Raw genomic sequence first — 12,369 nt, forward strand, 5'->3', positions numbered from 1 at the left:
GAGACACAGGACACCTGACCTGCCCAAGTTCCTAGAACCAGGTGCTGGTTTGTGAGAAATAGGACACAAGAGCATATAAAGGATGCCATGGAGCTGTGGGAAGCTGCAGGACATGAACCTGGCACGTGATTTATTTGACACATTGCAAGAGAGAAAAAATCCTACACAATGGGTGGGATACCTGTATATTAAAAGGAACTTGCTTATTTAAAAAGTTTTTATTATTATTATTATTATTATTTTAAAGATCTTATTTATTTGAGAGAGAGAGAGAGAGAGAGAGAGAGCATGAGCAGGGGGAGAGGCAGAGGAAGAACCAGACTCCCTGCTGAGCCAAGAGCCTGACACTGGGCTTGATCCCAGGACCCTGAGATTATGACCTGAACCAAAGTCAGATGCTTAACTAACTGAGCCACCCAGGCACCCTGAAACTTGCTCGTTTTATCAACTGTTTGCCATACATAGACGTCATGGGATCCTGTATCAAACAGACTAAAAAAAACAACAGAACAAACAAAATACACATTCATGAGATAGTTATTTAGAACAGTGCTTCCCATAGCTGGCATGCGGTAGGATCACTTGAGGATTAAACGCACAGCAGCCACAAAAATGGGCCCCAGGGCCCAATCTCAGACCTACTGATTCAGAACTTGGTAGTAAGGGTGGAACCCAGGATCTATGGTAAAACAAATCTGGCCTCCCAGCTGCCATATTGGTCATTGTCATAGACCATTTCAGCTCAAGGGTCAGAATTCTATTTTTTTTTTAAAAGATAATTGTGCAGAGGAGTACATTCAGCCACTCTCTTTCCTTTTTAACAACTGTGCTACCTAGTACTCCTGTGGGTGGCTATTCCGTAGTATATTCAGTTAGCCCCTCTGCTCAATAGATGTTTGGGTTATCGCTCGTATTCTGCTGTTATAAACAACCTGTTAGTGATCGGCCTCGTGCGTGCATGTTTTTGAAATTTTGTCTGTCTGTCTCTGGAATAGACTAAGAAGTAAAGTTGCTGACTCACAGGGTCAGTGCGTTTGGAACCTTGCTGGATGGTGCCCCTCCCTCCAGGGAGCTGTCCTATTTGTGTTCCCACCAGCAGTGCATGAGAGCACCTCCTTTCCCCAACAGAGCGTGTGGTCAAATTAAAGAAATTTTGCAGTCTGGTGGATGAGAAATGGCATCTCCTTGGAGCTGTCCTCTGCATTTCTCATCCTTCCACATGCTTAAGAACCATTTTTTGTTCTCTTTCTGGAACTGTTTACTTTTATCTAGATTGTTGGTCCTTTTCATTTTGGAAGCCCTTTGTATATGAAGGAATTCTAACCTGTTGTGATGTATGCTGTACCTATTTGTCCCAATTTGTTTTTTCGTTTTGATTATGCAAACATTTATTTTATTTTTTACGCTAAATGTATCGATGTTTTCCTCATTGCTTCTGAATTTTGAATCATAGTTAAGAAAATCTCCCCCACTTTTCAGTTTTTAGAGGAATTTCTTTTTACTCCGGGACTTGCATGGTTTCATTTGGTACATTTCCATCTCTGTCCGTTTGGAGTTTTTCCTGGCGTAGGGTGTGAAGAAGAGTTCCAAATTTATCTTTCCCACATGCAATCAAGTTATCATTTTGTGCTTTTCAGAACACCATCCTAGCTGGGAGGTAGGTAGGAATTATTCTCCATCATCTAGAGATGAGACCCAAGGAGACACTGAGCAGTCTAGGTCCCCAGCTCGTGCACAGCAGGGTTAGGACTTGAACACAGCTCTTCTGCTGCTTTCTGGGCATCTCTGGCCAGAGGCTTGTGCTCAGTGTCTTGGCAAATAGGATCTTACCTGAAGTAGAGAGTCTTTCTGACAGACTCCAGGAGGAAGCACTTACCTCACTCCCCACAGAGGAGGCCTGGTTAGGAGATGCCAAAGAGATGAGCATGTAGGGAACCATCTGTCCCTGTGTGGAGGCACACTGCCAGCCCAGTGAGAGCAGAGGGTCTCTGTGAAGGGCACTGATGGTAGCTGTCTGCGATATTCCCTGGGGCCCCCACCAGGAGGTTCATCTGGATCCAGGGAGACACGTGGGCAGCTGGTGGCGGGAACAGATGCTGCTGGTGGTGGCCAAGCAGCCACCACACCCCAGAGCTGCTGCCGTGATTGTGTCTGTCACTTCGCTGCATGTGAGACACCTCCAAGTGCAGGGAGTGCCCGCTCCCACAGGGTCTGTGCAGGGCATTCACTGCTGATCCTCACAATGGCCCTTGTGGGGATGTGCCTTTCTTGCATTTTACAGAAGCCCAGAGAGAATGAGTAACTTCCCTGCAGAGCCAGGACTCAGAGCAAGCTGGTTTGTCTCACATCACATAGTTTCTAGAACACTCCACCTCCCGATGGGTGGCTCAGCGTTGTGCATTTGTGAAGGCCTTCCTAAGCACTCCACTTTACTCTTCTGTTATGTGTAAGCCACATCATTGATTTTTTTTTTTTCTCAGTATTTCCTGCACTGCTTGGCACTTTACATTGCTGATCTCATTGAACCTCACCTTCCAAGACTTGAGCCTTGGAACTCATTGTCTTCATCCCTCTGCAGTGTCCCCAGTAAGCATTTACTTCTGGGGAGAATACAGTGGGATCTAAGACATGTCAGATGATCCAGGAGTAGGGAGCTGGAGGTGGAAATCTGTTCCACCTCCTGTGAAATATTTCATTTTTAAGAGACCATCCCATTCTGCCTCAACCATCTTGGGTAAATGGACCCAGAGTCATTCCCCAGCCTAGATGCTCTCAGATGTTTTATTTCTCAGGACCCTCTTACCCTGTTCAAAGTTGTTGAGAATCTGAGAGCTTTGGTTTAAATGTATGTCATCTGTCTTGATTTATTATATTCCATTAGCTGCCAGAGTGATGACATCATCACACGTGGCTTCTGGAACAGTCCACTGTTCACTTGGGAGAGAATGAGAGCGAAAAGGATGTGTAATATCTTAGCATTGTCATGAAAAGTTTCACCTTGAATATCCCCTGAAAGGGAGTTCCTAGACCATACTTTGCGAACCAGTGCTTTGTCCCCTTACCTTATTCTGTCATTGTCTGAAAGTTTCCATTTATTTGTTTCCTTTGTGTGGGTGGACTGAGCGAGGGGGTGGGTTTGTTTACTGGTACAGAGACCCCCAGTTTCAGGGTATTCAGGAAGATGGAAGTTTCTGTCTTCTATCAGCATCCAGGACCAAGGTCTAGGAATGGCATGGGAGCCCCAAGGTATCGGGGACCCTGCCTACCCCCCTCTTGGGGCTCCGCCATCCCCTAGCACCGCACCCCTCTCACAGATGGTGCAGCTGGCTGGCAGGAGGGGAGGGCCTGGGTGTATTACCAAACGGTTCTGTTCACGTAGCCTTGGCCGGCATTTAGTCCCACGGCTATCCTATCTGCAAGGGAGGCCGGGAGGTGTGTGCACTCTGCTTGGCCCAGATGAAAGTTGGGGGTTCTGTTAGAAGAAGGGGGGGATAAAAAAAAAAGAAGCGGGGGGATCCCTGGGTAGCTCAGCGGTTCAGCACTTGCCTTCAGCCCAGGGTGTGATCCTGGGATTGAGTCCCACATTGGGATCCCTGCATGGAGCCTGCTTCTCCCTCTGCCAGTGTCTCTGCCTCTCTCTCTCTCATGAATAAATAAATTAAATATTTAAAAAAAAAGAATAAGAATAAGAAGAAAGGGTGATGGGCCCCTGGGACACAAGCTACAGCCTGCCTGCTCTGCTCACTGGGCTGACCTCTGGGACCTGCCTGTTTGTCGCTGCGTGCCTGAGCCTAGCGTGGCGGGTTCTCGGCACCCCCTTGTAGGAAGGAGCCCTGTGTGTGTGGCCGGAACTTGGCACAAGCAGGCCGTTTACTCCTCAGCCACAGGGATTGCCGCCCTCCATGGCTCTTGCTTTCCTCAGCGGAGGCTCAGAGGGCGAGATGTCGGCAGCCTCTGTCCACCCCGGGGTGGCAGAGAGCAAGCCGGGAGAGCTCGGGAGGCAGAGGGTTCACCTGAAAGTGTATCCAGGTCACTGCACTTGCTGTCGCGTGGGACATCCGGGGTCCTGGCCGGTGGGCCGAGGCTGCGGGTGCTGGGTGGTGGGGGGAGCAGAGCGCCTGTAAAGCAGCAACGGTGTTCTCGGTGTCCACAGAGGAAACTGCCCGAGCAAGACATCGCACAGGGGTCCTATATCGCCCTGCCTCTGACGCTGCTCGTCCTGCTGGCCGGCTACAACCATGATAAGGTAGGAAATCCAGGCGCCTGGCGAGAAGTGCCCTGTGCCAGGGAACGCCCTCCTGCACAGTTGTGAGGTGTCCCGTGTAATGGAAGGTAGGACATTTCAGGGTCTGCAGGGACTGCGAAGGCCTCATGCTGTCCCCAGGTCTCCTTACTTTAGTTCTCTTTTTTTTTTCCTAATTTTAAATTTTTTATTACTATGTTTTAATGTTTTAAGATTTCTATTTAATAATACATAGCAGAATATTAGTTTCAAGTGTACACCACTTGCATCCGTCACCTGGTGCTCATCACAACTAGTGCGCTCCTCAATCCCCATCACCTGTTTCACCCATCCCCCAACTTCCCTTTTAGCAACTATCAGTGTGTTCTCTGTAGTTAAGAGTCTCTTTCTTAGTTTGTCCCCTTTATCTTTCCCCCGTTATGTTTTGTTTCTTAAATTCCACGTATGAGTGAAATCATATGTACTTGTCTTTCTCTGACTTATCTCACTTAGCATAAAACCTCTAGTTCCCTCTATGTTGTGGCAAATGGCAAGATTTCTTTTTGAGGGCTGAGTGATATTCCATTGATATACCACAACGATATACCACATCTTTATCCATTCATCAGTTGATGGACACTTGGGCTGCCTCCATAATTTGGCTCTCGTTGATAATGTTGCTGTAAACGTCGGGGTGCCTGTACCCCTTCAAATCAGTGTTTTTGTATCCTTTGGGTAAACACCTAGTAGTGCAATTGCTGGGTCATAGGGTAGCTGCATTTTTAACCTTTTGAGGAACCTCCAAACTGTTCTCCAGACTGGCTGCACCAGTTTGCACTCCCACCAACAGTGCAAAAGGGCTCCCCTTTCTCTGCATCCTTGCCAACACCTGTTGTTTCCTGTGTTAATTTTAGCCCTCCTGACAGGTGTGTGGTATCTCATTGTGGTTTTCATTTGTATTTCCCTGATGATGAGTGATGTTGAGTCTCTTTTCATGTCTGTTAGCCATCTGGATGTCTTCTTAGGAAAAATGTCTATTCGTGTCTTCTCATTTCTTAACTGGGTTATTTGTTTTTTGGGTGTTGAGTTTGATAAGTTCTTTATAGATTTTTGTATATTAACCCTTTATCAGATAATGTTATTTGCAAATCTCATTCTGTAGGCAAGCTTTTAGTTTTGTTGACTCTTTCCTTTGCTGTGCAGAAGGTTTTTATCTTGATGAGGCCCCAGAAGTTCATTTTTGCTTTTGTTTCCATTGTCTCTGGAGACAGGTCTAGCAGAAGTTGCTGTGGCCAAGGTCACAGAGGTTGCTGCCTCTGTTCTCCTTTAGGATTATGATGGTTTCCTGTCTTACACTTAGGTCTTTCATCCATTATGAGTTTATTTCTGTGTACAGTGTAAGAAAGTGGTCTACTTTCATTCTTCTGTATGTAGCTGTCTACTTTACCCAATACCATTTGTTGAAGACACTGCCTTTTTTCCATAGGATAGTCTTTCCTGCTTTGTTGAAGATTAGTTGATCATACAGTTGAGGGTCTATTTCTGGGTTCTCTGTTAAGTTCCATTGATTTGTGTGTCTGTTTTTGTGCCAGTACTATGTTGTCTTAATGACTACAGCTTTATTATATGGCTTGAAGTCAGGCATTGTGATGCCCTCAGCTTTAGTTTTCTTTTTCAGGATCGCTTTGGCTATTTGGGGTCTTTGTGGTTCCATATAAATTTTAGGATTGTTTGTGCTTAGTCTGTGAAAAATGCTGGTGGTATTTTGCTAGGGATTGCATTAAATGTGTAGATTGCTTTGGGTAGTGTAGACATTTTAACAGCATTTGTTCTTCCAGTCTATGAGCACTGAATGTTTTTCCCATTTCTTTATGTCATCTTCAATTTCTTTCATAAGTGTTTTATAGTTTTCAGAGTACAGGTCTTTTATCTCTTTGGTTAGGTTTATTCCTAGGTATCTTACGGTTTTTGGTGCAATTGTAAATGGGATCGATTCCTTGATTTCTCTTTCTGCGGTTTCATTATTGGCATATAGAAATGCAACAGACTTCTGTACGTTGATGTTGTATCCTGTGACTTTACTGAATTTGTGTAATCTGTTAGCAATTTTGTGGTGGGGTCTTTTGAGTTTTCTACATAGAGTATCATGTCATTTGGGAAGAGTGGAAGTTCGACTTCTTCCTTGCCTATTTGGATGCCTTTTCTTCTTTTTGTTGTCTGATCGCTGTGGCTAGGACTTCCAGTACTGTGTTGAAAAACATGATGAGAGAGGACATCTATCTTGTTCCTCCTGCCTGTAGAGGAAAAGCTCTCAGTTTTTCCCCCTTGTGGATGATATTAGCTGTGTCTTTTGTATGTGGCTTTTATGATGTTGAGATACATTCCTTCCAGCCCTACTTTGTTGAGGGTTTTTATCAAGAAAGGATGCTGTACTTGGTCAAATCCCAGGCCTCCTTTTAAGGCCATAAACCTCTTGTGACATCTACCCCGATCCTCAGTCCCCCTGTCTCTGAGACCGTCTGCAATGCAAAGGTCTCTGCTTTGTCTTGAACCAAAGCCACTCATTAGCACACAGTGAGTGATGACCTGGCAGGAGGAGGATGTGTGCTGACAAGTGAGGTTCTAATGCCCCTCTGGGCACAAGTGTTCTCCTGGCATCCCCCTCTCTCACTCTCTCTCTCTTTCTAGCTCATTCCCTTGCTGTTGCAGTTGACAAGTCGACTGCAGGGCGTCCGAGCTCTCGGCCAGACAGCCTCTGACAATAGTGGCCCAGAAGATGCAAAGAGACAAGCCAAGAAACAGAAGACAAGGCGGACGTGAGGAAGAAGAGGGGCAGGTGAATCTCACTCGGGATAGGCCATAGCACAGCTGAGGGGCCACCACTCGCCCTTGGCATCAAGCATGCATTCAACTGCCTTCACCAGCTGTCTGCCCCATGCTCCTGTCACCGTAGTTGCCTGGGCCTGCCCTGCCTCCCTCTCCCATCCAGCCCCTTGGTGCAATGCAATGAATGGACCCTCCTGTCACTCTGCTGAGCACAATTTATTTTCTGAGTTGAAGATAATTTATTATTATTATTTTTGTCAAAGAAGTATTTAAGCTGTGCTAGTGGCGTGAGAATGTATTTCTTGATCTTCAGCATTTGTTTGCAAGAATTCCAGGAAACACAGGTTTTCGATCCGCTGATAAAGTGCCCATCGGATTTGCCTAGTCCCTTAACTTCCCTCTGCGTCTCAGATCCCTGCTGGAAACTGCACAACCTGTAACTACTACTAGGAGGGTTTGTGAGGAGGTAAAAATCAATAAAATTGCCCATTCATGTGTGTTGTAGCTCATCTCAGATGTGTCTCTTTGATGATGTTGGCATAAAGCAGGGATCATAAACAGAGATGCCTTGGGGGGTACATAGGTCCTGAGCAAAGGGCCGGGCAGGAAAGTCCTATGCAAGGGGGAAGTGACACACAGCAGCCATGTTTGTTCTCGGTAGTAGAGAATAGGGGAGGGAGGCATCTGGGGCAAAATGAGTGCCCATCCCGTCTGAAGGAGCCAGAGCATCTGGGCCCCAGCCCACCAGTGCTCTGTAGGAATGTGTGTTCCTCCATCTAGAGAAGCCGGAAAGACAATGGCTTTGTGTGAAACCCAAGTTATAAATGCTAGTGACAAATTTAATTTCTTAAAAAACCACATAGACCAAACAAAATGCATGTGTGGGATGGGTGAGGCTTGAAGGCTGCTCCTTTGCATGAGGTATGCACAGGAATTGCCAGCATTTATTGAGAACCGCAGTTGACCGGCAATGGGGATATGAAGGTGGGTGCAGTAGGCGAGGCTCAGGATGGGGCCACGTCTGCTTCATTCCTTGTTGCCTCCCCAGTGCTTGGCATATGCTGAGCATCTGTGAGGAGTGAACGAGTGCACGCACACATGCATACACGGATCGGTGGGCACACAGCACCTGCCTTCCCAGAGCGCACCCATCCCTGCATGGAAGACCAGCCGCTTGGGACAAGTGCAGTGTGATGAGCCGAGAGCCTCCTGGCAGAGGAAGCTCAAGTGGCCATGAGGTCTGATCTCCCGTTGAGGGATTTGGGAGAGAGGGCTTCCTGGGTGTGCTGTGTGAGTCTGGAAGGATGTGGAATGGAGGCAGGAAAAAGAAAGCACAGGTCTTGTTGGGTGTCGCTTGGCAATGCCAGCCTGAGGGTTCCCCAGTCTTGGTGGCCACCTGCAGAGGTGCTGTGCTTCCAGCTTGTGGCTCTTGGCCTTTTGCCATTTCATGGGTTTACTTTTTTTTTTTTTTTTTTTTTTTTAGCCCGCAAGCAAGGGGTTGTGGGTTGGAGGAAAAGGGAAGACCGGACAGAGGGAGACCCCAGGATTGAATCTCAGGCAGGCTTCTTACTCAGTGTGGAGCTGAACTCGGGGGTCGATCTCATGACCCCGAGATCATGCCCTGAGCTGAAATCAGGAGTTGGACACTCAACCCACGGAGCCACCCAGGCACCCCTCTTGGGTTTGCTCTTTTACCGTGGCAGAAAGTAATCTCTCAGAGATCTGGGACAGATGAGATACATAATCCAATTCTCAGAGTGTTTTCTAACTCTTATTCCAAGTGGACACCCAGAAACATCCCTTTTAAATGTTAATGGGGCTTTTTATTGACATGGTGTAAAGGTTAAGAGCTTGTGGAAGATACAACTAAATGTCAATACATCTAAGCCAGTCCTGGCCGCCGCCAGCAGGTGGCAGCGTTCCCCCGCCACTGGCCTGTGGGTCACCTGGGGTGCCGCCGCGCTGCTAAAGGGCTCTGCTCCTGGTGGGGGGTGGGGGGACGAAGTGGATGCATTTCTAGTCCATTTGAAAGGTGGGCTTCCTCTGTGGTCTGTAATTTTCTCATTTTCTGGCACTCTCAGGACGGAATTCCTCTGATCCCCCCTGGGAGGTGGACAGGTGAATGGTGTTAGGATTTTGAATGGGGCCGCAGTTACATGAGAAATTTTTCCTTATCCCGGGAAATTTTTTAAATGTCCGACACGGTGGGTTCTTCACTCCCACTGCTTGCGTGTTTTTGCTTATTAAAGCGGCCGTAAGACTTGACCGAGGACACCCCAGAGACTTTCAGGGAAGTGTCATTCTCACATGCTGGCTGGACTTGGTTCTGAGTTTTCTGTTTCCTTTCCTTTTTTTTTTTAAACAAATACTTTTTTATTTTTAAAGATTTTACTTATTTATTCATGAGAGACAGAGAGAAGTGGAGACATAGGCAGAGGGAGAAGCAAGCTCCATGCAGGGAGCCCAATGTGGGACTCAATCCCGGGTCTCCAGGATCATGACTGGGCTGAAGGCAGATACTCAACCACTGAGCCACCCAGGTGCCCCCCTCCCCTTCTGGGTTTTCTTGTTTTGAGTTTTGCCAAGCAAGCAGTGGGGATTGTTGGGCATGGGGGGATGGGAAGGGCTGAAGGGGCACTGAAGAAGAAGAGGCAGCCCTGTGTTAACTCTTCACGGTCTCCCTGTGAGGAAGAAATATTCATGAGAGTAGGCCAAGGTGAGTGATGGCCATCCCCGGGAAGAGCACCAGTGGGAAACACTAGCCTTCCATGCGTGGCCACCATGTGTCCCATGTGTGTGGTTCGCTGGATCTCCATGACCTTCATGAAGCATACATGTTTCAGTCCTATTTTACAGAAGAGGACGTGGAGACTCAAGGATCTCACAGCTATTAAATGGCAGAGCTGAGATTTGAACCCAGGTCCAAGAGTTGTCCCCGCTACACAAAATGCAATAGTGTGGTTCCATGGGGGGCTGTTAGGGACTAGTTTGGGGATTTAGAGAAGGAAGGCTATGTGTGGGAGATGGGGGCATACCTGTGGTAAAGTCAGGGCCTGGTGACATGTAGCAGTGTTTGCAACGGAGGGTCAGGTCACAGAGGGACCCTCAGCCTGGTGTCTGGGACCAAAGAACTCTAGGACTAGATATTTAAATCCAGTCCCTTCATAGGATTTCCGTTTCCTTTGGAGCTGGAGCATCCAGAAGGGAAGCCTTGTTAAGGATTTGGGGGAGAAAATGATGGTATTCTGTTGAGCCTGAGGCCAGGTGCTGATGAGAGGTGAGAGCCACGTCTTAGTCACCTGGCACATGATTGGCGCTTGAGACAGGAACCAGCCTCAAGAGGGGCCCCAGTGACCCACACTGCCCTCTGGTCCCCTGCCATTGCTCAACTGGGGCTGGCCTGGTGTGGCCCATGGAATAGGGCAGAAGCAGGGGCATGGGGGGAGGAGGTGATGTGCGGCTTCTCAGGCTAGGTCAGGAAAGGGCACACCTCCTCCTTTGGCTGTGGGTGCAGCCAGCCTGCCTGCCTCGCGGGAGGGTCCTCATGCAGTCCTGTGGAGAGGAGCTGAGCCCTGTGGCCTATAGCCCATCCAGCATCCCAGCCACCTGCATCAGGCACCTTAGAAGTGACCCTCCCGCCCCAGTCAAGCCTTTGTATGATGCAGCCCCAACCGACATCCGCAAGGCCCTCTTAGAGACCCCAGATGAGTGGGGCCCAGTCGAGCTCCTCCCAAGTCCTGTCCCACAGAAGCTGTGAGTACTGTACACAATTGTATTAGGCCTCCAGGTTTTGGGGTAACTTGTCCTACAACCTTACATAACCAGAACTGTCACATGAGTGGTCAGTGACTGAGAGACTCCCAGCAAATTGATGCATTTCTGCTTGTGTGTTCATCCACTCTCTTTTGGTTTCAAGTAATAGAAACCCAACTCCAACTAGCTTAAGCAAAATGGGCCGTGTCACTGATCACATAATGAAGAAATCAGGCTTTGTGCGTGGCTGGATCTAGGGTCTGTCTGAGTCTCCAGGGTCTGCTCCCCTTTGTGTGTTGATCTTTGCTATTGGCTCCATCAAGGCTCTAAGAGCAGCTCTCTGTGGTGGACTCTGAGAGACCCCTCTGTAGAAACCGATGGACATTTAAACCAGGCCCCAGGCTGTTTGCTCACTCACTGGTCTTGCTGAGGCAGGGGCAGGCGCCAGGCACACAGGACAACAGCTGACGGTGAGTGGAGTCTGGGAAACTGGCCTTTGGCTTCCACCGGTCCATTGTGCTTCTATGGAAGACGTTCATCCAGCAGTGTCTGGCCTTACGTCATCCCAATTTGTAGGCCTGACAGGAAGAGAACTTCATTTTGAGGCAACACGTGTCCATCCTGGGGAAGGGGCAAACTGCAGAACCGCTGGGGCAGACCTGAGGCACACCTACACCCTGCCATCGGTAGCTGCCATGACCGGGATGCTGCATTACCCAGAGAAGGAGGCGGTGTGGAGTGAGCAAAACCGAGAGAAGCCAGCTCCACTTTCTTTAAGACTTGATGACAAGGCCTGGTTGAAGTCAGCTACCATATTTGGCTTTAGCTTTTCATTAGCACAGTGACCATGACCTTATGACACAGAGGAGGGAGAAATTAATCTGGTTGTGGGCCTGCCATGTGCTAGTGCTGGGAAGCTCCTGGCCAACCCTGGAATTTGAGTGGAGCTGAGGAAGGTATGTGGCCCCTTCCTGCCCCCCCTCTCAGTGGGAGGAGGTGTTTATGCTTCATGATACAATGGTAGGATAATGGTTGGGTCATGAACATACTAACTACACTCTTGCTGTAATGTATGCCTGGGGTTGTTTAAGATGCTACCCGTTTTCATATCCTTTTGGATGAGTGAATTTTTTTCACTGTTCCACTGTGTAGATGAAAACAGCAGCCTAACTTGCATTTGGTTTTTGGAATGTGAAGATTTTATAAAATAGATGAATGCATCGGAACAGGTGGTCCCCAGGTCGGTGTAGAATCTGTGCCTCCGGAGACCGATGGCTCCCACCTCACCTGGGGAGGTGTTAGCAAGAGGAAGGATCCCGCAGCTGCTGCATTTTTACTCTGTTAGGGGCCTTTGAGCTACGAGGAAGAGGTGGCCAACACCCCTGAGTGGTCCAACTTGGGATGGGCCTCTCTTGCCTCCTTTTCATGGATAGGGTGGGAAGGAATAGGGACAAAGAACTATTTGTTTACTGCCTATAAAAATGCCTCTTTCCTTGTACACTTGCAAGAATGCCTCATCTAAGTGATGATGGATAGTCGGTTATAATGGCAAAGATCTGTTCACATAT

General features: G+C 48.1%; 1 protein-coding gene across 1 annotated transcript in view; it reads left to right on the forward strand.

The window, feature by feature from the left end:
- LOC144319045 (BOS complex subunit NOMO1) overlaps positions 1 to 7,557 on the forward strand; it is a 57,923-nt gene extending 50,366 nt beyond the window's left edge. The window contains exons 30-31 of the mRNA XM_077906746.1: positions 4,154 to 4,246; positions 6,911 to 7,557. Of these exons, the coding sequence (XP_077762872.1) occupies positions 4,154 to 4,246; positions 6,911 to 7,042 (225 nt within the window). The 3' untranslated portion in view covers positions 7,043 to 7,557. The remainder of the gene's footprint in view (positions 1 to 4,153; positions 4,247 to 6,910) is intronic.
- The last annotated feature ends 4,812 nt before the right edge of the window (positions 7,558 to 12,369 follow it).

Source organism: Canis aureus, chromosome 8, assembly GCF_053574225.1.
Source record: "Canis aureus isolate CA01 chromosome 8, VMU_Caureus_v.1.0, whole genome shotgun sequence".
Classification (NCBI taxonomy): Eukaryota; Metazoa; Chordata; class Mammalia; order Carnivora; family Canidae; genus Canis; species Canis aureus.